This window comes from Mus musculus, chromosome 3 (genome assembly GCF_000001635.26).
Source record: "Mus musculus strain C57BL/6J chromosome 3, GRCm38.p6 C57BL/6J".
NCBI lineage: Eukaryota > Metazoa > Chordata > Mammalia > Rodentia > Muridae > Mus > Mus musculus.
Genome location: NC_000069.6, coordinates 96,765,290 through 96,791,197, shown reverse-complemented (window position 1 = coordinate 96,791,197; position 25,908 = coordinate 96,765,290). Strand labels below are relative to the sequence as shown.

General features: G+C 41.1%; 1 protein-coding gene across 3 annotated transcripts in view; it reads right to left on the bottom strand.

Moving 5' to 3' along the window:
- Positions 1-42: 42 nt before the first annotated feature.
- The window catches only part of Rnf115 (ring finger protein 115), a 63,559-nt gene continuing 37,693 nt past the window's right edge, over positions 43-25,908 (bottom strand). Inside the window, exons 4-9 of one of the 3 annotated variants that reach the window (NM_026406.3) lie at positions 15,357-15,568; positions 7,479-7,550; positions 6,133-6,205; positions 5,174-5,267; positions 2,513-2,628; positions 43-1,323 (exon numbers count right to left, since the gene is read on the bottom strand). In NM_026406.3, the coding sequence (NP_080682.3) occupies positions 1,192-1,323; positions 2,513-2,628; positions 5,174-5,267; positions 6,133-6,205; positions 7,479-7,550; positions 15,357-15,568 (699 nt within the window). In that variant the 3' untranslated portion in view covers positions 43-1,191. The remainder of the gene's footprint in view (positions 1,324-2,512; positions 2,629-5,173; positions 5,268-6,132; positions 6,206-7,478; positions 7,551-15,356; positions 15,569-25,908) is intronic. The other 2 variants (XM_030252773.1, XM_006501947.4) reach the window with 2 other exon arrangements.

Sequence of the window (25,908 nt, the reverse complement as noted above, 5' to 3'; positions counted from 1 at the left end):
CTGCGGCTCCACCGTGCGTGTCCTTTTGAGACGCTGAAGCTTAATGACATGCTCCACAATCTCCATTTATTCCATTTCAAACACGTACAGAGTATGTGTATGAGCATCGCTAGAATGTAAAACACAATCTACCTTCCCAAACTAAGTTGTTTTGGCCATGATTACATTGATCAGATTGATTCCAAGTATAGCTAGAAGTGAACAGAACAGGAAAAGTTTCAGACATGAAAAATGAGCTTTACAAACTAAAACAAGAAACATACAACTTTAATTCCTAAATAAACAATGAATTACCAAAACTGTAAACTGGTATAGAAGCAGTAATAAAATAATCCTATTTTTAATGAAGGAATTGTATTTTTGAAGGAAATTATTTTATGAAGAAAATTATTGTAAGGTTTCTAGTATGAAAGACAATAAACAATGAGTTGACAGTCATTAAGAACATTTCAGTAGTAAAATCTCCCACATCTCCCGTCTATATGCTGCTCAATTTAATGTCACAGAGGAACCAAAATCAGATTTCTACCAACCCAAGGCTAAGTAAGACATGCCATGGTGATGTTTAGGGAAACTGTGCTTCCTGAACTAAAATAAGAAAATCAAAGTATATAGTGACACGGCATTTTTCCTTCCCACTGTAATTTTCTTGATTTGCTCTCTGATCATCAAGACAGAACAGCGTTAGAGTCTCAGACCCCTGAATTAGTCTTACCTTGCTAATGGGGCCAGGAGCAGATACTTGTACTCTTATACAATTAAGAAAAAAAAGACCTTAGGGCTCTGGCTTCTTCTCTATTTGCTGTGAAATCCACTAATGGTAGGATAGAGATTGAAGGAGGAGGTAGAGACATCCATTACAAGACAACATAACAGTAGAACCCTACCTAGACTTTAAGGAATTGATTCTACTCAAGCAGGAGAAAACTGACATAATTAAGTTTCACACTTATAAAACTATCACTCAATTCAGGAACAAGAGGCATTTGGTTGTCGATACAATTCCACCTGTAAGTCCTAACTTTAAATTTAGAGAAGAAATACACTCGTTTGCATTAATATTATGGGTTGGGGGTTTCTTACATGATTCCTAAATCCATCTACTATTTTGTTTGTTTAGTTTTGATACAATTTACAGCTATGATAACAGGACTAACGCAGGCAGCCCTGGTTCAGGTGTGGTCTTTAGTTTCAGAAAGTCCATCGGTCATGTAGCTGGCTGTCATTGCTAAATCTGTTGCTTGCAGAGGCCTCAGAGCTCTGGGTTTGCCGAGTAGAGTCCTCACCATTTAAGCTCTTCCTACATACTGGGCATGTGTCATGCTGAAACAAAATGATATCAATCCATGTGAACAGCATGACCTGAGAAGCTGGAATATCAAACCCTTAAAAACCCCAAAATCAAGCTGGGGAGATGGCTCAGTCAGTAAGATGCTTACAAACAAATGCAGAACCCATGTAAGATGCCAGTGACAGATGTTTGCAATTCTGTCAGGGGTAAGGAGGCAGACACACAGATCCCTGGGGGGTGTGGCCAGCCAGGCTAGTCTGATCTGTTTAGTTCTAGGTCAACCAACCAGAGACACTGTCTCAAAAATCAAAGCGAACAGTTCTTAAGGAACAGCATCTAAGGCTGACCTCTGCCTCCCCATGCACACATATGCCTGTGTACCCACATGACACCTCACCTCCAATTATGATTTAAGGAACCTACCTATAAGGTGACAACTAGAAAAGTGCCATACCAGGATATTTCATGGATAGAATTTTAGGCAGAATGGACAGAATTCTAAGCCAAGAAGTTAATAAAAGCTAACACATTAACATCAAACAAAAGTAACTGCTAACAGTGACTTCAACTGTGACAGAAAGGTAATTACCCACCATTTCTTCATGTAGTCTCGGTGAGACTAAACCAACTTTTTCTTTAAATGGACAGAGAGGGGTTGGAGAGCGGCTCAGCAGTTGAAAGCACGCACCACCCTTGCAGAAAAATGAGTTCAGTTCCCAGCACCCAGGAGTTACAATGGCCTGTAATCAAAGTTCCAAGGAATACAATCCCCTCTCCTGGCCTCCAAGGGCACCTGTACTCATGTGTACATACCCATTCCAACCACACACATAGATACATGATTAGAAAATAAAAATTAAACCTTTAAAGGACAGAAAGTTAAATGTTCTGGGCTCTGTAGGTAGGCTATTCTACATCAATTCTGTTACAGCTTTCCAACTCTGCCCAGTCACCATGGGGACAACCACAATCAGCTAGCTGTGCTTCAGAAGCTGCTGGAGTGCCATGGGGGGGGGGGGGGGGCTGTCCTGTGGCTAGAAGCACTACGAGAGGATGATAATTAAACAAAACAATGCCAGCAGTACTAGGGTCCGCAAGGAAGTTAAAATCTCATCTACTTGGCTCTCTGAACTGCAGCCACATCTTTACTCTGAACCAGCCTCGCCCAGCCAAAGCCAGCTGGGCCAGCTGCCCTGTCACGGGACAAGCCGCTGTACTCACCAGTTCTAACCAGGGCACGATGCAGCTGCTGTGAAAGAAGTGGTTGCAGGGTAACTGCCGGACTTTCTCCTCAACTGTGTAATCTTCTTTGCATACTGGACATTCTAAACCCGTATCTGTTGGAGGAAGATGTGCACTTTTAAAGTGACAAGCAAAAGGAAGGAAGGAAACAACCAAGAGCAGGCAAGTGATGCAGGCCTATAGCCCCAGCATGGGAGAGGCAGAAGCACGGATGGTCAAGGCTAACCTTGGCTACCAAGTCTACCTCATAAACAAAAAAGAACAAAACCAAACCAGATGTCTCTAACAACCCAAGAAACGTAGGTGTCCCCCACTGTACACAACAAGGGGATGGAGGAGAAAAGTTATATCTAAGTGGTTGGCAGATGAGACGTATGAATTGTATTCAAAATGGAGACAGAAATAGTAATAGACATGCAAATGAATGGGGCCAATCCCAATAGACCTGGTAGGAATCATATAATAGGCCCAATCTTTAGTGTAATGAGTTAGAAGAATTAGCAGAGCTGGCCCAGTAAGGTGGCTTAGCGAATAAAAGGGTTGCTATCAAGCCTGATGACCTAAGTTTAGTCCCTGGGACTCACATGATGGAAGAAGAAATCAACTTCCACAGTTATCTGACCTCCACACATGCACTGTGGTACATATGCCCACATACACAAAACAAATGGAGTTTTTAAGTTAAAAAATAGGTAAGCAGGGCTGGAGGGATGACTCAGCAGTTAAGAGCACTGACTGCTCTTGCAGAGGTCCTAAGTTCAATACTCAGCAACCACATGGTGGCTCACAACCATCTGTAATGGGATCTGATGCTCTCTTCTGACATGCAGTCTTACATGCAGAAAAAGTACTCAAATACATTAAGCAAATAAATAACTAATTCTAAAAAAAAATTGCCTAACCAAACAAAACAAGCCACAAAAAAAAAAAAAAAAAAAAAAAAACGGGTGAGAAGAAACTTATTTGTCTATTAAATAGGGAAAGCATCTTGCCTAATGTGTGACAGCCTGTCAGGCAGGTCCTGCCTAGAAAACAGTGGCAACCTGTCCACCATCAGGGACTGAGCACCCTTAGTAGTGGCTACTACCTGCCTTAACTACCTGTCTCCTGTGCTTTCCTTACTACGCTCTTCAGTGTAGCTGTCCCAAGGTCCTCTGAAGCTGTTAAAGGCTATACCAGAGGACAAGTACACTCAGGACTCCAAATCAATGTAGTGAGAGCTCCAAGTGGCAAATTCTGAATTGCAGAAATGTGGTTAATAGTATAATGGTTGAGCTATGCTCCAGGCCCTGATGATGATCAAGGAGGAAGCATTTGAGGAGAACTGCCCCTTAAGAGACTCTTCCTCCCTTCTCCTCCCTCCCATCCCTCATCCTAACTCCAGCTCTCACTCAACGTCACGGCTGCGACAACCAACAGCCTTCCAGGCAGCATCCCAACTCTAACTCTAGCAATCCAAATACACACAAAACCTCACACCAGCTGACTCCCCTAACACCAACCTCAAGACAGTCCCACTCAGTTCTACGTGGACTCTCAGCTAGCACCTCAAAATCAATAAATTCAGAATTAACTGTCACAGCATCTCAGCAGACCCAGGGCCAGTTCATGATTGTCCATCACTGATGGTGGCAGTGCTGCCTTTATAAAGCTCTGGAACCTTACAATCACCTTTAATAATCCTTTGCCTCCTTCATCTTACTATGTAATCAGTAATAAAACTAACTCTTTTTAAAATTGAACTTTTCTTTCTTCCTTGCTTGCTTGCTTATCTCACAATGTAGTCCTGGCTAGCCTAGAACTCACTATGTAGACCAGGCCAGCCTTGAACTCAGAGATCTTCCTGTCTCTACCTTGATAGTGCTGAGATTAAAGTTGTGTGCCTCCATGACAATCGGAAAATCACACCTCTAAATCTGTCTTTTCCTTTCTGTCAGCATTGCAACCATCACTAGAACACAATCTGAACTCCAGGTAGAGTCTCCCCAATTCCCACTTCTGTTCTCTCTCCTCTTCACTGCATCTAACATATTTCCAGGAGAACCTTCCTAAAGATCTCTCACACCCTTGCTCTTCCATCTGAGGACCCCCTATCAGAAGGATGAGGTCATGGAAGAACGCCAGCAGGGCTGTGTTGTTTGTTGATATAAACTATTCTTTTATTAGATGTGGAATGGTCTCTGACTTGAAGAGCAGAGAGACAGTCTGACCAGATAGGGAAAGGGGGGGGGGGGGGCTTGTTTAGAACACCTTCAAACTGCAAGACAAGTTTCAATTTTAGGCGGTAAAAAAGTTTTCAAACCATGTCTCTGTTTACCTGACTGGACCTTACATGTGAAATGAATCCTAGCCTCATATCTGTCTTCTTCCTATGGGATCATAGGCCCAACACTATTTTCTACAGCTTTTTTAATCACTTAGTGAGTTTTGGTTCCAATAGTAAGTTCTTGTACTAATTATAATCAAGTTTTGTACAGACAACTACCTATTTCTTGTGGGACCTAGAAAGCAGGTATGCTAACTAGGTCCTCCATAGCTGGTAGTCAGACAGAAATGTTAGGGAACCATGCCTTTAGAAGAGAAATGCACTGAGTGATCAGATGTCATAGGAAGACAGAACAAATATGAAAGTAAACTTACTGACTTGTTCCTGAGTTACTGTAACTGTTGGGAGAGATGTGATCTTCTCCTTGTCGGCTGGAGGGGGACCCGTGTTTTCCAGCTGTCCTAGAAGCTACAAAAAGAAGATGCAGCAATGCTCATTAGCTCCGTAATTGGGGAGAGCCTTTCCAGCTGAGGACAGACAGTAAGGCACTAAGAATGCTCGCTGCTCTTAACTTGTGCAGGACTCCTACCCGGGCTGGAACACTCAGAGCTGCTTTCCAATGTCAGAGTGACACCAGTGTAAGTCATGATTATAAGGAAGACTCGTAACTGAAGTTGGGCATAAAGCACATTTAAGATACCAAAAGAGTTGTGATGTCCTGGATAAAATTATAACTTAATAAAAACCAATATAAACTGATTAGAATTTTTATTCAGTCAGAAGGAAGGCGTGGGAGTATGGAAAGCAGCAAAAAGCCAAGAGATGGATATATTACTGACTATGAGAACACTTAGAAATAAACAACGTGCTTTCTATTCTCAACAGTCCACAGGAAAATGAAAACCAATCAGGTAACAATGAGCATAAACAAGTGGAAGCATTATACTGCATGGGAAGCTCTCATCTCTGCTTCCTTCCTCTACTCTGCTTGGTCTGGCAGAAACCCCTGCTAACACGGGAGACCCTATTCTTCCGTGAAATGTCTGTTTTTCACAGGACTGAACAAGAGGACAAATTACAATGAACTTCTTGTTACAGGAAAAGTATTTACTTCTTCCAGTGGTAAAGTCATCCTCTAGAAATCCTGGGATGCCTAGTAGGAACATGGAAATTATGGATGCCCATAGCCCATCCATCCTCTTAGTAAAAACAGAAACCCAAAAGCTCACACTATCTGTGAGAGAAGAGTGACTAACATTTCAGAAAGTAGCAGGAGTCTGTGGAACCATGAGACACATCAAACAGACACCCTCTCAAAAAGACAGCTCCTCACCTGGGTTACAATGGCATCAAGGCCTGTCTGACCCCAGGCATAGTCCCCAGGGTTGGAGTGCAGCATCCCGCTCCTATACGGGAGATGAGACAGACAGGATTAGGTGGGTGACCAGGCTCTCTGCCAGAATACAGTGGATCTAGCAGTGGAGTACTGCTCTCTCTGAGCTCCAAGTCACTAGCCCTCTACAATCCAGAGGCAAGCAAAGTCTCTGTATTTGAAAAGTTAAACAGATTATTTAGAGAGATGCTTTTATTCTCAACAATTTCTTCCCTAGCTGGAACAAAATGTGATACCCTCTAGCTGCTACAGCACTCTGTGCTTTTTTTTTTAAAGTGTGTTTTGGCTGGCCCAAATCTACAGCAGACTTCCCTCATTCAAAGAGGCGGCATGTGCCCTGCACAGTAAGGACTTTTGGTAGAAAAGCAGTCACAACAGTTCCTGTGAATCGTGGCTCAGCACTTACAAAGGGACTTGGCCAGACTTCTTTCTTGGTGCTGTTGGTGCAGTGCCTTGGGTGACAGGCACAGGCTCTAGCTAGGCCACACCTAAAGTTACCAGAGGCTGTAAAGTGGAGTAGATGAGGGAAGGACTGGACAGAAAGTCCTTCTGTGGCAATATTAGAAACCGCAAATAACTGCAGGAAAGATGGCTTTAGGAAGACACTGTCTGCAAGCCCTACCATACCTAAGTGTCACTGAAACTGAACTAAGTGTGGCTTTGTTTTTTTGAGAAACTTTCTTACTTTAAGAAAAGAAGGTAGGGCTGGAGAGATGGCTCAGTGGTTAAGAGCACTAACTGCTCTTCCAGAGGTCCTGAGTTTAATTCCTAACAACACATGGTGACTCGACTCACAACCATCTGTAATAGGATCTGATGTCCTCTTCTGGTGTGTCTGAAGATAGCTACAGTGTACTCATGATATATAAAATAAATAAATCTTTTTAAAAAATGTTTAAAAAAAAGAAAAGAAGATAAAATGATATGTTGATCTCAACTTCAGGAATTCTTTCTGTGTGGTCCATAAGAAAAACTTGCAAAACAGATCCGAAGCCTGGCAGGGACCATCTCATTCCCCACCCAATATAACTCAAACCAAGACAGAAAACAACCAGGCATGACAGCAACATCTTAGGGGACCAGGCCAGCTGCCCTGAACATCAACAAGGAAAACTGAGTTCTGACTGAGTTTGGTTTGGTTAAAAAAAAAAAAAAAAGTAATCCAATATCCCAGGCACATCCACATACTCACCTATGCAAGTTTTCTTTCTATATGGTACAGAAATGCTAGCACCTAAAATGGTACTATTCAAGTAATGCAATATAGAAAAAGAATGGTCACTTACCAAGAAAAGGGGTGTGGGGATCCAGGAATGGCAGAATTTGCAAAGAATCCTGCAAAGATCTGTTGTATTATTCTGTTAAGAGAGGAAAAGTGAGATAAAATAGCACATAAGAAGTATTCCACAGGGCTGGTGAGATGGCTCAGTGGGTAAGAGCACCCGACTGCTCTTCCGAAGTTCAGGAGTTCAAATCCCAGCAACCACATGGTGGCTCACAACCATCCATAACGAGATCTGACTCCCTCTCCTGGAGTGTCTGAGGGCAGCTTCAGTGTACTTACATATAATAAATAAATAAATCTTTAAAAAAAAAAGTATTCCACAGATAATTGTGGCTGACTAGACAACAATCAACACTCCAATAGTTTCCACTGCTTGTTATACAAAAGACACCAACAGAAATCAGTCCATTACCTATGGTACATCTGTTCATTGTTGCTCTTTGTGAGTTCTGCAATTTTTAGACTAACAAAAATTTTTAAATTAGGTTAGAAAATGACCTGATGTTATGATGTGGCTTTCAAAATATTTCCTTGGATCTTTGACACCAGGATGAGAAAGGGTCCAAAGGATGCTGCCCCAATGGAGTTCTGGACCCATTTCCTTTTTTAAAGGGGCATTAAGCTAATCAACATAACTTCAGTTATGTTGATTATCAGCCAATATCAGACTATTAGACAAATATGCCTACAAATTATCCAATATTTCTCTCCCTTCAAACTTGGTTAGACTTAGTGATCAACTTCTAGATAAGATATGACTGAAGTGACTGTGGCTTGCAAGATTATAATACCAAAAGTTATCATGATTTCTTTCCTTCTCCCTCTATCTATATTAGATCATCTACTCTAAAAGAGCTGCCAAGTCACGGGGACGGGGAAAGGGCTCTATGAAGAGACACATATGGTGAGCAAGCTAAGGCTCCTGCTAATTTTCAAGAGAAAGAGCCATCTCAGAAGCAGGTCTTCTATGTCCAGTTCAAGTATTCAAATAACTATCCCACAGAAGGCATGCTAGCTATGACCTAACTGGAACCCTTCGCCAGAACCACCTAGCTAAGCTGTTCCTCAATGCCAGAGCTGCAGAAAGAATGAGACGGCAAATGTAGGCTGGGGTAACTCACACAAGGCCCTCCTGCTTACTAGGAGCGCGTGGAGTCAGTTACCACACTGGTGAACTGACAAGCAGGTAAACAGTGAGAAAGCAGCGGCAGCCCCTGAAGCTCTGCAGGCAGCCTGTTACAAATGCCGAGTCTGCCAGGGTCACCTCCTTAGCAGGGCTCATTCTCATTCTGCTCCTCACCCTCTAAAAGTCAGAAGTTGGCTCAGCTTTATCGGAAGTACCAAAGAGAGACTGCTCAGAGCGGTCCCAGTAAGTTTTGTTCAGAAATTACCGTCAGCTAATAGACACACTCTTTATACTGACTTTTCTGTTATAGTTCTTGTGGTTACATAATTTCTTTTTAAAGGTAAATGTTAAAAGTATGTAAAAGTTTGCACTTTCAACTAGTCTACAGAAGAGCAAAATAATCCCACAAATGTAGAGGGGAGTCCCACGCTGAGCCCACAGGAGACTCCTCACACAGTTCCATGGTGTGCCTGGCTCATTCTCCCAGGCCTGGTCTCTGAGTTCTGTTTTCTTTTTTTCCTTTTCTTTCTGTTGTTTTTTGTTTTTCCTTGAGGCAAGATCTCATTGTGTAGCACAGCTTAATACTTGCTATGGAATACAGAGGGCTTCAAACTCACAGCAATTCCTCTGCCTTAGTTTCTTAAGTGGTGGAAATACAGGTATAGGTTGCCATGCCAAGAAATTCTATTTTTTTTCTTGACTTCTTTTTTTTTTTAATTACGTATTTTCCTCAATTACATTTCCAATGCTGTCCCAAAAGTCTCCCACACCCCCACCCACCCACCCATTCCCATTTTTTGGCCCTGGCATTCCCCTGTACTGGGGCATATAAAGTTTGCCTGTCCAATGGGCCTCTCTTTCCAGTGATGGCCGACTAGGCCATCTTTTGTCTTGACTTCTTCTTATATCCAACTTTGTAAATTAAAATACCACAAACAGGCAATAACTTCCATATTTTATTTCCAGCCAAATGTGCTGTCTGCTCACTACCTGCACTTGACACCTCCAAACACTTCAAACTCACCATGTCCCAAATTACAAAATCACCAATGTTTTCTTCCAAACTGTTCTTCTTAGTGCTTTCCATGTCACAGTGTCCCCACTTTTCTAGTCCCTCAGGCCAGCAACCTTGTGCCCCCCTTTTCTCTTTTTCTGTTACATGCTGTAGCCCATACTCAACGTTACACCCAAGCAAGTCTTTATTATTCTCATCTAAGTCACTGGCGTTTCTAGCTCAGGTTAAGGCAGTGGCTTCTTAGGTCGCTCTCCAACTCTCTCCCTGCCCTCAGTTCTCTACTCTGCTCTACAGAGTGGACAGACATAAATTAAACCTAAGGGTCCACTCAAGTAAAAGCCCTTAGATTCTGCATGTTTGAATATCTACCTTCCCAGCCACAAGCCAAAAACTTCCCTGAGACTTCATCTCCTAATACTCGCCTCACTTAATTCTGCTCCACACCGGTGTATCTCCTTGGGGGCATGTTCTAGCTCTGTCCTTCACTTCCTTTGTTTATTCACATACTTATTTAACCTTTTCAATAAGGCCTTTGCTGAGTCCTTCAGGAACCTTTATGTCTCCCACATCCCTTCTCTCCATTCCCTGCACGCTACCTCACACTCAGCACTGCTCAACACTCAACATTTTGCCTACTTTTCCTCATTAGTACTTAAAATCCACAAAAAGACACTTTTTCATGACTGCATTCACTATTATGTGCACAACATCTAAAAGAACCATTGGTAAGAGGAAAAGCAATGTCTGTTGGATTAATTAAGAGAACCCCCTAGATGGGGACAAACTGGATGTATATGAAGAGATATGTTCATATAAAATATTAATAAAACATGTATATGATTGAGCCTATTTCAACTACATACATTGTGTATGTCTATTTAAAAGTTGGTAAGATTACAATATCAAAGTCTAACTGGGGCTGCTTCTTTGTAATGCTGTCAGTCCCAGATGACCTTGAACTCTGAGATCTCCTTGCCTTAGTCTCCTGGAATTCATAGCCACTATGCCTCCAGATCTCCATGCCAAGATCCAGGTCAGAAACTTGTATCTCCCAGCCTCAAGATTAGGATCACAGGTGAGCCTTCCAATTCTGGATTGTAGTTCATTCCAGATATAGTCAAGTTGACAACCAGGAATAGCCACTACAATCTACCCCTTGTCAACTTGACATAAATAATATCTCATGTCCACATAAAACAATAACAATATGCCTAACATGACGTAACTGTTTCATGTACAGTTGAGATTGCATTTGTAAATTTACAATGGGGCAATATCCCTTGGGAACATTCTTTTAGTATCTCAACTTATATACCAATTGATGTTAAATTGGAAGAATAGGGCTGGTGAGATGGCTCAGTGGTTAAGAGCATTGACTGCTCTTCCAGAGGTCCTGAGTTCAAATCCCAGCAACTGCATGGTGGCTCACAACATCTGTAGTGAGATCAGATACCCTCTTCTGGTGTCTGAAGACTGCTACAGTGTACTTGGATATAAAAAATAAATATTTTTTAATTGAAAGAATAACTATAACAAAATAAAACAAAACTACATCTGGTGCAGCAGCTGCAATCAGAGTTACCACCTGATTTAGTTTTCGATAGTCAACTGTCATTCTCCATGATCCATCTGTCTTCTGCACTGGCCAGATAGGAGAGTTAAAGGGAGATGTGGTGGGAACCACCACCCCTGCATCTTTCAAGTCCTTGATGGTGGCAGTAATTTCTGTAATTCCTCCAGGAATACAATACTGGTTTTTGATTCACTGTTTTCTTTGGCAGAAGCAACTCCAAAGGCTTCCATTTAGTCTTTCCAACCATAATAGCCCTCACTCTACAGGTCAGGGAACCAATATGAGAATTCTGCCAATTTCTAAGTATATCAACCCCAATTATACATTCTGAAACTGGGTAAATGGCCACAAGTTGTGTTCAGGGACCTACTGTGAGTCAGACATCAGTCAAAATTCCATTAATCACCTTTCCTCCATAAATCCCTACTTTAACTGGAGGGCCTCAATGTTTCTTGGGATCGATCTCCTGGGATCATTGTCAATTCAGAACCAGTATCCAATAGACCCTGGAAAGTCTGATTATTTCCTTTCCTACAGTGTACAGTTAGTTACCCTTATAAAAGGCTATATAGGTCCCTCTGGGGAAGAACTGGAGAAAAGACTAGCAGCAGAAATTTTAGGTTTCCTATCAAGATCCTTCCTCAGGGGAACCTGGCCACCCCTTCATTCAAGGCAAACTGGTTCAAGTCTGGAAATTGATTCACTGGCTGAGACTGACTTTTGCCATGATCCAATGTAGCCTTCACTTCATTTATTTGAGAATTTTTCTGGATTATTTTTCATTCCAGATATAGTCAAGTTGACAACCAGGAATAGCCACTACACCGTCTTTTAATCCATTTAAAAAGTAAACACTAACATTTTTAAAATAAGGGGGGAAGTTAACAACCAATGTCAATTCTTAAAACCTAAGTTGTGACTGGTATCAAAAAGCTATGATGCTAAAATTTAGGGATGACTTCTTTAAACCATACTGTGTAGGTAAAAAGCTTTCTTAGATGCAGGATAACAATCAAAGGCCTTTCTGGGTGCAGATGTACCTTAGCTAATGGAGTGCTTGCCTTGCTTGCACAAAGCCCTGGGCTAGCTCAATCCCCAACACTTCACAAACTGGGCATGGTGGTGCAAGTCTGTAATCCTTGTAATCAGGAAGTGGACGCAGGAAGATCACAAATTCAAGGCCAGGCTGTTCTATACATATAGCAAGTTATCACAAAGAAAGGAGCTTCAGTTGAGGAAATGCCTCCATGAGATCCAACTGTAAGGCATTTTCTCAATTAGTGATCAAGGGGGAAAGGCCCTTGTGGGTGGGACCATCTCTGGGCTGGTAGTCTTGGTTCTATAAGAGAGCAGGCTGAGCAAGCCAGGGGAGGCAAGCCAGTAAAGAACATCCCTCCATGGTCTCTGCATCAGCTCCTGCTTCCTGACCTGCTTGAGTTCCAGTCCTGACTTCCTTTGGTGATGAACAGCAGCATGGAAGTGTAAGCCAAATAAACCCTTTCCTCCCCAACTTGCTTCTTAGTCATGATGTTTGTGCAGGAATAGAAACCCTGACTAAGACAGTGCTCTACGTCAGTGAACAGCCACAGGAAATGCATATTTCAGAGGAACTCCTGGTTAGAACACACTGATGATCTTCAACAGCTACTTTTTGAAAAGTACTGTCTATTGAAATAGGTGAACAGGATCTTAAGATGTAGGCCATGGAAAGCGCAGCCTGACAAGAAGATTTTAAAAAGTCTAATAGGAAGAAAGATATTAATAACCTTGTGTTTTAGTCTAAACAGAACAATGTGGGAAGATTATAAGCAAAAAAAGAAAAGATTATAAGCAATAGAAAATGTGTTTAATTCCATTCTAGAGGCTGGGGATGAAGTCAATAGAGCACATCCCTCTTCGTCCTCAGCATCAGCCACACCCTCCATCCATAACTTGGAGGGTGGTTGCAGCATCTGTAAGCATGACGTCTTTGCAAAGTAAAAAACTAGTATTCTCCTTGGATCTTCATAAGAGAGCATGTGTGTGTTGGGACATGCATCCCAGATTCCTGACAGCAGACTGTTAGAGTCCCATTAGTGAAAAGTAGATTCCACATCAATTCCCTACATCAAGAACCCTTAGCAAGTAATCTGGTATTTTCTGGTCATACATAGTTCAAGAAATAGTCTCCACTTGCTAAGAAAAGTAAGAAGAAAAAAACTGCTACTGACTATATGGTCCACGTTTGGGCACATAAAAACATGCAGTCTCACTTCACAATACAACATCTAAAATTGAAATAAAATTGAAAACAGGTGGATCTATTTAAAGATATATAATAGTGATTATATAAAGGAAAGAATTCATCAAGAAATAATTTAAATGACCAAAATGTACAAAACGGAGCCAAAATCTAAACTTACAAACCTACAATGAAAATAAATACAATAAAAATCCTCAGAAGATTGCTACACATTGAAAAAAATATTGACTATACAGTACAACTCACCTGATACATGCTTTTTATTGTTGTTTAGTTTGTTGTTTCATCTAAAGGCTTGTGGAGCCTGGACTAGCCTCAAACTCACTAGAGAGCTGAAGCCAGCTTGAACTCCTGATTCTCCCAAATGCTGGGGTTACAAGCATGTGCCACCAAACTCGGTTCAAACACAGTGTTTACTCTAGTCTAAGTGATCAGCAGGCACCGCAGCTGGCTAATCATAAACCAACCTCCACAGCACCCTCCTTGCCACCTCATAGTAAAGGATACAAAGTTAACTCTCTGCTCATTTAGCTCTCCTCACATCCGTGGGCAGGAAACATTAGGACACAGAGCTCAGGAAATATTCTGAGCACAGAGTAAGGGGCAGTAGAAAAAGATTCCTTTTCCTTTAACAAAAATGTAGTACAAAGCAGGTTTGGTGGCATGCACCTAGCAACTGGGAGCCTACAGCAGGGAGCCTACAGCAGGAGGATCTGGAATTCAAAACCAGCCTGAGCTACCTGGTAGATCCAAATAGCCTATTTAAAAAAAAAAAAATGGTTTTAAGATGGAGGGTATGGGAGAGGATATGCTAGAGTGATTTCATGTTAAGTGATTTCATATTAAGTTCTCATCTACTTAAATCTTTAAATCAGATCTCTGCATTCTGCAGTAGTTTGAATGAGAATGGCCCCCAATTGTTGGAACTATTTGCGAAGAAGTATTAGGAGGAGTGGCCTCGTTGGAAGAAATCTATCACTAGGGGCAAGTTTAGGGGTTTCAAAAGCCCAAGACATTGCCACTGTACTTTCCCTCTACCTCCTCCTTATGGATGGAGATTTGAGTTCTCAGTTCCAGCCATGCTGTCCCGCTACAGTGGACTCTTAGCCCTCTGAAAACACATGCACAACTCCATGCTTTCGTTCATAACTAAGACAGATCCCAATGTTATGGGATATACTTGGTTTACCTTTTGATATCCTTCAAATTTCTTTTTCTTTTACTTTTTTTTTCTTTTTATCTATTTATCTTCTTTTTTATTTTGGAGACATGGTCTCACTATATGGTCCTAGAATTCATTCTGTAGACCAGAGTGGCTTTCCAAAAATCCATGTACCTCTGCCTCTCCAGGGCTGGGAATAAAGGTGTGTGCTACCACATTCTTTTTGAGGCATGGTCTTAATATTTAGCCCAGGTTGGTCTTGAACTCATGCTCTTCACAGCCTGCCAAATGCTTACGAGCGAGAAGTATCAAACTTAGCCTTTTCTAAAATTTGACAAATCCCCTCTGAGATGTTAATAAAAATGCTATAGAAGCTCTCTATTTTATCACCAATCCTTTTTTTTTTTTTTTTTTTTGTCTTTTTTGGGGTTTTTTTGTTTTGTTTTGTTTTGTTTTTTTGAGACAGGGTTTCTCTGTGTAGCCCTGGCTGTCCTGGAACTCACTCTGTAGACCAGGCTGGCCTCGAACTCAGAAATCCGCCTGCCTCTGCCTCCCAAGTGCTGGGATTAAATAGCCACCACTGACTAGCTATTTAATCACCAATCCTTAAATGATAATTCTTGAGTATGACATTCAGTTTAGCTTCATTTTCATCCTGTTTATATTTCTGTCTTGTTCACAAAAGTCTGAGGACTTTATAAAGATTGGATTATGCCAGTAACAATCTAAACAGCCCTTAAGAACTCAAAACAACAACTCACCCTTCGATAGCTGGCGACCTGTCGGGACGAGTACTTCCGCGAGACCTGTATCTTCTTGTCATTGGCAACCTTGGAGGCCGACTTGGTCCCCAAAAGTCAGTGTGAGTTTGGTGACCTCTCTCATTGGCTCTATTATCTTGGTCCAGTGGATTGCTACTTAGAAATGGTCTAAAATCTTGTAAAAACATTGTGTGATCCAGATGGTCCCAAAGCTAGTGGGGGAAAAAAAAGCACATTAGTCTAGAATGTAGGAGGCTCAATCCCTTGTACTGGTTGATTGTAAACAAACACATTTTAAAAACTTAAAATAATTTTCTACATAATAAGAGAGCAAATGCCTAGCTCCTTTCCTTAACACTTACCTAATATCCATATCCACATGCCTTTGCAGTCTCCTCTCCAGAAATACACTATGAGCTAAAGGCCAGCACGGCCACCCATCCCAAGCATAACTACCAGTTCAAATCAGTGTTATACATTATGTTTTGTCACACTGGATCTGCATTCCCAACAAAACAAATGTTTTTCTCCACTTGTAAAGAACACTTCATCACTATGAAGTAGAGATAGATGTCTTTAAAATACATCTTTTGACTTGACTCTGGCATCAAAGACAGGCTGGGTCAAAACTATGCCAAAGCAGTGCAGCTATGACTGATGATAGCCTCTGTTGTACACATTTTCATCATTAATATGGGAGGGAGAGGGACTGGGTAAGCAAAGGGAAAAAGGCAAGGTAAATTAACTTTTTTAAAAGATTGGTTTTTTTAAACTATGTGTGTCTCTGTGAGTAGGTTTACATAGATGAATGCAGTGTTCAAGGAAGTCAGAAGAGGGCATAGGATTCCCTGGAACTAAGGTTGTGAGCCACAGAACACGGGTGCTGGGAACCCCACACCCATCCTCTGCAAGAGTATCGCGTGCTCCTAACTGCTGAGCCATCACTCCGGTCCAAAAAGAGACTCTTCTGCTTCAAAAGAATTTTATTTTCAAGTAGAAAGATACAGACACCAAACCCAAGCAACCCCCAACCACAGAAATGTTAGAAGCTCACAAGTTCCACCCAGCCCCTTCGGGGGCTACTGAGGGAAGCCGTGGAACCAGCTGTCTCTGTGCTCCTATCTGTGATTAAATGAACGGTCTCTGCCACGTGCTCCTACTACCAGGAACTGAACTGCCCCACCATGCCTTCCCCGTCATAATGAACTCTAACACTCTGAAACCGTGAACCAGAATAAACCATTATCCCCTTAAGCTGTCTCTGATAGATGCTGTAGTCACATAGATCCAAAAATAACTAATACAGAAACCATATATGTTTAGCTAACTGTAAGTATCATAAGCAACAAAGGCTTGCATTGCCTCAGGATACCACCACAGCACTCTTTTCAGTATCAATATGTCATGGATATTTTACATAATATATTCAACACATGTAAAATAGCACATGACTAAGATGTAGAGAAGATATAAGTCCATAAGCCATTTCGTTGTTATTGCCCTAAAGCTACTGAAATGCTATCCAAATATTTTGTTTATAATTCACTGGCTTGTTTTTTCTATTTGTTATTTTTAAATGCTTATTAGCATAAATTAATTATACATGTAGATAAAGACTTTTATCACATACACTCCCCATTACAGTTTATCTCCCTTCCACTCTTGCTGGTCCCTTCCTTTTCCCAACCAGCTCCCTTCTAATTAATGTCTCTTCCACTTTGTTTTTTAATTTTGTTATTGTTTTCTTTTGTATTGTATATTTTTTTGTTGCCCCTCTGAGTTTTAGCACGGTTGCTCACAGGGCATACATGATGTTATTTACAGACTTCCAGGCGCAGGGGCACATTACAGCAGTGTACCACGGAAGGCACTGCCTCTCCCCTCTCCCTCTCCCTCCCCCCCTCCTCCTTCTCCTCCTCCGTGGGGTCCCCTTCCCCCCCCATCCTCCTCCTCCTCCGTGGGGTCTGAGGACACCCTAGTCCTCACACTGGATCAGTGAGTGCTGTGCTCACGGAGCATCCCGTAGCCCGGGTAACTCTACGCTTTCGATTACTGTCAACTGTTAGCACAGCTGAGAAAATGGAAAAGCCAGAGCACCTTCAGCATCAGCTTCAGGAACTTGGCTACTTGTTGGGAAATGAAAAGTGGCACCAACTAATGCTAATAGTGTTTTTCTAGCCTACTTTCATCCCCAGATGACAGTGTGCCCTAACCACAGCACATAGAATAAAAGAGTACATCTCAGAACTTCATCCAAACCAACATGAAGGATAAGAATAGCTCCAGGTCATCTGTCTCAGAGCAGACTTACACAAGCATAAGGGAAAAGAACTCATTAACAGAACTGGGTCTTCAGGACACAACTTACTTAAATATAAACTAACTGAATGATTACAGAGTTTTAGTAAAACATCTGAAAGAATTTCATAGTTTGACAAATTTGGTCTTGAAAAATAACAACAAAATAATTTACTCTGAATAGAAGTAAAAAGACAAAGCTTCCAGTGTCATTATAAACAAGACAGAGCTGGGGCAGCTAAGCACACATTCCACAGTGAGGACTGGGGCCTGAATGTCAGCACCCATGTAACAAGCTGAATGCTCCAGCAAGCACTTGTCTCCAGCAGGAGGGCAGAGACGGGAGGGTTACTAGGCCTTGCTAGCATCAAGCTAGCCAAGAAAACTCTGACTCAACAGAAGAGGCAGTGTGATAAGGGTGACACCTAAGGGCCTCTTTTGGCCTCCACACATGCACACACCAGCACATTCATATGCACATGCACTCACACAGAGATGCATAAATATAAATCAGCAAACCTCTTAAAATATAAATAAAAATAAACAACAGGATAGATGATGTCTTCCACTTGACAGACCATGCTCTGAGACAACTGCAATCACATCCTCCACATACTTAAATGTTAAGGTGTTCCTCAGAGCTAAACAGTTATATGACACAAGAATCTCTATAAAAATAAGAGAGCTAAAACATATCACAAAGAAACATGTACAAACATATTAATAGCAGAACTCCTCCTAAAAGCCCAGTGTAAATGTCCAGTGTCTATGGGCTAACAGAGAGGCACACAGTAAGTCACATGGAGCTAGGCCTTAGCTAGTAGACGTCCTGCCTGCTGGATACTGAAGCTGAGGGATTGATTCCCAACACCAAAAGGAAAAGAATGAATGTCTGCACAATGAATGCAGCCACACAATGAAGGAAGTAGTAATGCATGCTACAACATGGAGAAACTTGAAAACATTATGCCAAGTAGAAAAAATTCAGTTAGAAAAGGTCACATTTTATATCATACTATTTATAGCTACTGTCCTACATAGAGACAGAAAGTGGATTGGTGTTTGATTAGTGTGGGGAAACTGTGGCAAAATAAGAAGTATAAATACTTAAAAGATTGGGGGCTAATAGAAGAGTTCTGGGGAGTAGAGAAAGAGTTCCTGATGTTTACTTATATGAAGTGTTTTGCAAGCACTGGACCTAAGTTCAATCTCACAAACCCACATTAAAAAGAAAAAAAACCTAAGTGTGAAATTATGCTAGCACTGGGAAAATAGAGATAGGCAGATCCCTGGAGCTTCATGGCCAGCCAGCCTAGCCTATTTGGTAAATTTCAGGCCAGTAGAGACCCTGTCTCAAAAGAAATGAGGGACACTGCCAAAAGAACAACACATACACACATCACACTCACACACAGACAAAGAGAGAGTGTGTCTATGTCTGACAGAGACACACAGAAAGAGACGGTGTATGCTTGAGTGTGATATGTGTGGGTGCTCTGGAATTAGTGGTAACTGCTATACAATGATGTGAACATGCTACACTGGTGAATTACATACTTTAAAAAAGTAAATTACACTGTATGTGAATTCCTTTCAATTTGAAAATATCACTAGACATAAAGAAACATATAGGTCCAGATACAATCCTAGCAACTTCATAATCTACTCTCATCAACAAATAGATCATCTAAACAAATTCAACACAGAAACTTCAAGGTTAAACTGTAGCACAGATCAAATGTGCTCATCAAATCTCTAATGAAGTCTGTCTACAGCTGCAGAGCACACACCCTTCTCAGTGGCCACAGAACAGTCTGTCTACAGCTGCAGAGCAAACGCCCTCTTCAGTGGCCACGGACTCCTCCAAAGCAAATCATATCTCAGACTGTAAAAAAAAAATTCTTAACAAATATAAAATAAATGAGTTTTTATATTTTGTCAGATGATAATGGAACAGGTAGAAATAAATGGCAAGAAAAACTACACATTCTATAGAAATGATAGAGACTGACACGCACTCTTGACTGATCAATGTCCCACTGAAAGATCATCGAACATAAAAGGGTCCTACAAGCAAATAAAAATGAAATTTACCAAAACCTTGTAAACTGTGAAGGCAGATCTAAGAGGAAAGCAGATAGGTGGGAGTGGTTATATTCAAAACAGGACTCAAATAAATGACTTGAAGATGTACCTCAAGGTCTTCGAAAAAAAGAGTAAGACAAATTCAAAATCAGTAGAAGAAAATAATAAAGGTAATAATACAGGTGATAAAGCAGACACTAAGACAATACAAAGAACCAATGAAGCATAGTTGAGAGATAATTAAGACTGACAAACCCTTATCTAAATTCATCAAGAGAGAACACACCAATAATATTAGATTCAAAATGAGGATACTTCAACAAATTCCAATAAAACCCTGGGATTCACAGTGAAATACTTGAAGAAAAACTTACATTCCAAAAAACTGCAAAATCTAAAAGAGATTTCTAGATTCATATGGATGAAAATTAAACCAAGAGGCTATGGAAGCCCAGGTGTGTCAAGGCTCACGCCTGTAATCTCAATCTTTCGGAAGCTGAAGCAAGGGGATTTCCTGAGTTTAGGCCAATCTGAACTACAAAGTGAATTCTTGTGTAAAAATGAAAAAGAAGAGAAACAGAAAAGACTTAACCTTTCCTATAACATGCTACTGAAACAGTAATAAGTTGTCTCCAATAAAGAGGCCAGGACCAGACAAACTCATTCAATCATACCAGAACTTCGAAGAACTAGAAGTTCTCAAAAATTGAACAAAATAGGGCTGGAGGGATGGCTCAGTGGTTAAGAATACTACTGGCTGCTCTTCTAAAGGTCCTGAGTTCAATTTCCAGCACCCACGTGGCAGCTCACAACTGTCTATAGTTGTAGTCACATTGGATCCAATGCCCTCTTCTGGTGTGCAGGTGTACATGCAGACAAAATATCCATACGCATAAAAGAAAAATGTATTTTTAAAAAAATCTATAAAATAAAAAGGGAACATTATCAAATTTATTCTATAAAGCTACCATTACTCTGTTACCAAAACAAGATAAATACATTACAAGAAAAAAATCTAGAGATTAATTTCCTTGGTGAACACAGATATAAAATTTGTAGGAATAAAAGTCAAGTGCACATTAAGAAGCTCACACTCCCTCTAGCTGTGGTGGCGCACGCCTTTAACCCAAGCACTCAGAGGCAGAGGCAGAAGCAGAAGCAGAAGGATCTTTGAGTTGTAGGCCAGCCTGATTTACAGAGCGAGATCCAGGACAGCCAGGGCTACACAGAGAAACCCTGTCTCCGAAAACAAGGAAGAGGAGGAGGAGGAAGAGATGAAGGAGGAAGAGGAGGAGGAAGGAGTGAAGAGGAAGAAAGAAAAAGAGGAAGAGGTGGTGGAGGAGGAGCATCTGCAGCAGCAGTGGCAGCAGCAGCAGTGGCAGCAGCAGCTCACACACCATGACCAAACTGGCTTCATTACACGATGCTATGATAGTCCAACATGTACAAACCAGTAAATGGAGTGAAGCATGTAAAGAGCCTTAAGGACAGAAATCACGTGGTTACCTTGATAGATACAGAAAAAAATCTTTTAAAACTACAGTATTCCTGCATGATAACAAGCTTTGAGGGTATTAAAAGAAACCTCAACATACTAAAGAATATATATGACAAACCTAAGTCCAATATTAGACTAGCTAAGGAAGAAACTTAAACCAGGATGTCTAGTCTCTGCTCTTACTCAATACAGTGCTTACTTCTTAGCAAGAGCAGTAATGAAAGAAGTAAATGGATGTAAACAGAGAATGAGCAGGCAAAACTAATCCTAATTGTAGATAACACAATCCTACACTTAAAAATTTCATCAGAACACTCTTTGAACTAATAAACATTTTTGCAAAGTAGCAGGATCCAAAACTAGCATTCAAAAATCAGTACTGGGGCCAGCAAGGTGGCTCAGTGTGTAAATGAGCTTGCCACCAAGCTAATGACCTGAGGTTAATTCTCACGACCTACATGACAGCAGGAGAGAACCAACTCCTGTAAGTTGTCCTCTGACTTCTACACATGTAACACTGCATGCTCACATGAAACACACACACACACACAAATGCATAAGAATGTAATTTATGTAAAGTAAATGTAAAAAAAATCTTAGTTTAAAATGTTCAGTAAAGTACTAAAGAGATGTCAAAGCCAGTATTCCTTCCTGTATTCGATCCCTAGAACCCATGTGAAAAGCTACAGTGACTTGTGCTTGTAGCCCAGGCAATGGAATAGCAGAGACAGGAGGACCCCTGGGGTCTGTGAACTAGCTAGTCAGGCAGAATCTGGCAAGCTTTTAATTCAACACTAGACCCTGTCTCCGAAACTGGTGGAGAACAGCACCTACATAAAATCCTGAAGACCACATGCATCTACTGTTGGGGCTGGGACAGGAAGGAGGATCACTGGGGCTTGCTGGCACAGCTACCACCAAATAATATTTGACAAAGATGTCAAAAGCATTCGGGGACTTTAGAGATGGTTTGATAGGTAAAAGCACTTGTTCTTGCAGACCTGGTGGCTCATAACCATCTGTAAATCCAGTCCCAGGGTATTTAATGCCCTCTTCTGACCTCCACAGGCAACAAGCACGCACAATGGTACACATACCTACATGCAGGCAAAACATCCATACACTTAAATAATAAAATAAGTCAATCTAAAAAGTACATTAAAATTTTTCAGCATTTAGAGAAATACAAATCAAAACCACTGAGACTCCATTTCACCCCAGTTAGAATGACTGTCATCAAAGAAAGAGATAACACCAAATAAGACAAAGATGTGAGGACATGAACTCAACCTCCAGAACTCTTATAAAAAAGCCTAGCATGGTGGTTCATACTTTTAATGCCAGACTGGGGGCAGGGGAAATCAAGAATTGATGTTAGATTTCATAGAGCACTTTTGTTGCAAGTTTTGAAATAGGATAATCTTTTTTTAAAGTATTAATACAGTGAATTATATTAACTTATTTTTGATTGTTGAACCAACCTTACATTCTTGGGGTAAATTCTACTTAATCTTGATTTATTTCCCATTTTATATATTGCTTGGTTCTATATATTTCTTGTCAAAGTTTTATCTACTTTTTTTTATATCTATATTTAAAAAGAGATACTTTCCTTTCAATATCTCTATTTTTGTTTTCTTTTTTTCAAGACAGGGTTTCTCTGTGTGTAGCCCTGGCTGTCCTGGAACTCACCCTGTAGACCAGGCTGTCCTGGAACTCAGAAATCCGCCTGCTTCTGCCTCCCAAGTGCTGGGATTAAAAGTGTGCGCCACCACTGTCCAGCTCTCAATATCTCTATTTTAAGAACTGAAGTTACCTTTTTTTTTAATTTTATTTATTTATTTATTTATTTATTTGGTTTTTCGAGACAGGGTTTCTCTCTGTGTAGCCCTGGCTGTCCTGGAACTCACTCTGTAGACCAGGCTGGCCTCGAACTCAGAAATCTGCCTGCCTCTGCCTCCCAAGTGCTGGAAGACTTTTTATTTTTGAAAAGTACTTAAACATAATTATTCACAAAGTCCCTTAACATAGTAAAACCAATTTCCATCAAGTGTATTTATACACCCCCCCCACACACACACACACACTAGTGCATCCTTTCACATTCCAAATGTCTGTCTTAGTTACTTTTCTATGGCTATGACCAAGGCAACTTATAAAAGAAAGCAGTTACTTTGGAGGTCCATGGTTCCAGAGGGTTACAGACCTTGACCATCATGGCAGGATATATAGCACCAGGCAGGAATGGTCTTGGAGCAGAACCTGAGAGCTTACATCTGGTCCACAAGCACAAGGCAGAGAGAAAAAAGCTTAACTAGGAATGGTGTGGGCTTTTTAAACCTCAAAGCACACACACCCCTAATTTTTCTCACACAGTTCCACCTCTTTGGGAAATCTGAGCCTATGGAGGCCATTCTCATTCAAACCACCACATCTCACTTCCTGGCCCCTACAGGCTTTATAGCCATATCATACTACAAAATGCACTGAATCTATCTTCAAAAAGCTCTACAGTCTGTCAGTCTCAAGTCTAAAGTCTCTTCTGAGACTCAAGTTAATCTCTAATTGTAATCCCCTGTAATAGCAAAAGCAAGAGCAAATCACACACTTCCAATGTACAATACAATACACATTATCATTCCAAGAGGGAAGAAAGGAAGCAAGAAGAGGAAATACTGGACCAGAACAAAACCAAACAAAATACAGAAGGGAAACCCCCAAATCCTGTAAGTCCAAGTCTGATGACTTAAATGCCTCGTCCTTCCAGCTTTGCTGACAACACACTGCTTCTCCCTCGAGAACTGTCTGCAGCTCTTCTTGGCAAATATTCCACATCTCTGACATCTCTGGCATCTCCAACACCCTAGGGTCTCCAACACAATCTAGATTCCACTTTCACAGCTTCATGTAATGGCCTTTCTGGTCTTCCACATGCCTGACCTCAGCATCTTTTCTTAACCATGGAGGACAATTCCATAGTCCCTGTACTCCTGTATCTTTCATGGCTCTAAAGCCAGAACCACTATGCTGCCAAGTTCTGCTGCCTGCTTGGGATGCAGCCTGGCCCCCTCCTGGAATTACATTCATATAAGCTTTCCTTTGTTGTCGCTCTTTAGGATCAGATAATTCCTTAGGCCTTTTCTTTTCACAGATTGCAGGCTTAGCTACGTGAGAGTCTTGCTCTGTGGCTATCACTCCCCTTTTTTCCATTTCTCCTTATCTCTTTCAGCAGAAATCAAGGCCCCAACATTAAATTTCCTGGTTCTTTCTTGTTCCTCAAAGAGTACATTTTATACTTCTTTTTGCTCTGCTTTTTCATTTTCATTGTAAATCTGCATAAGAGTGATTGATCACTAATAGTCACACATATCAATATGAGGTCATCTTGAAATCTACCAATGAAATTAGAACAAAACTCTTCAATTTAGTTTCAGACAAATTATTCAGATAAAAGCAAATGTAGCAACATTCTTTGCCAAATTATCACAAAAATGATCTCTAGTTCTTGGTCTCTAGCTAATGTTCATCTATGAGACCTCTTGAGCAGGGCCTTCATAGCCCACATGGCCTCAGCAATACTTACTGTCTTCCTAACTCCTACTAGGATGGCCCACTGACGACCACTTATAGGCTTACAGCATTCAACAACTTTTCTAATTCAAAAACACAAAGTCTTTCACATTTCTCCAAACAACAGCATGGCCAGGCCTGTTACAGCAATATAACACTTTGTAGTACCAAGCTGTAGCTTTATATCATGATCAAGGCAACTTATAAAAGAAAGCATTTAATGTGGGGTTCATGGTTTCAAAGGATTAGAGTATTTACCCATCATGCCAGGGAGCATGGCAACAAGCAGGTAGTCATGGCACTAGAGCAGCAGCTGACAGCTTACATCTGATGCACAAGAACAAGACAGAGAGAGAGCTAACTGGGAACAGTGTGAGCTTTTTACACCCCAAAGCCAGTGACCAACCTCCTCCAAAAAGGCCACATCTCCTAATCTTTTCCAGACAGTTCTACCAACTGCAGACCAAGTTTTCAAATATGTGAACCTATGGGGTCATTCTCATTTACACATCACAAATCCCAGCTTATGGAGTAAGTGATGTGATTACTATGTCTTTATAATGGCTATAGATGACACTGAAAGGTAAATAGCGTCAGAGTAGCTGTTCTGTGATGGTTACGGTGACTGCTTACCTGATAGAATCTAGAATTATCTAGGACATGAGCCTTTGAGCATCCCTATGAGGCAGTATATACACTAGGTGAGTAGAGGTGGGTGGCACCATCTCATAGGCTGGGGTCCTAGACTGAAGGGAAAAGAGAAACTAAACTGAGCGACACCACCCACGTACATGTGTGTATCATAGCCAGTTGCCTCAAATGCCTGCTCCAGACTTCCCCACACAGTGGACTTTTCTCCCTTAGGTTGTTTTGTCAGGGTGTTTTATCACAACAGGAAAAGTAACTAAGAAAGAGCTAACTTTCAGCCAGGTTTTAGATACTTGAAACTAAAACCACATCTTCATCAAGTTTTTATTAGCAAATGTAAAGAAGCAAGGAGATCCCATTTGTCACAGAAATAACACTTCTACTTAGCAATGGTTAGGAGGAAGGTTGATAAAGTCAGTTAAAAAGCTAAAAGTAGCCAGGCAATGGTGGAGC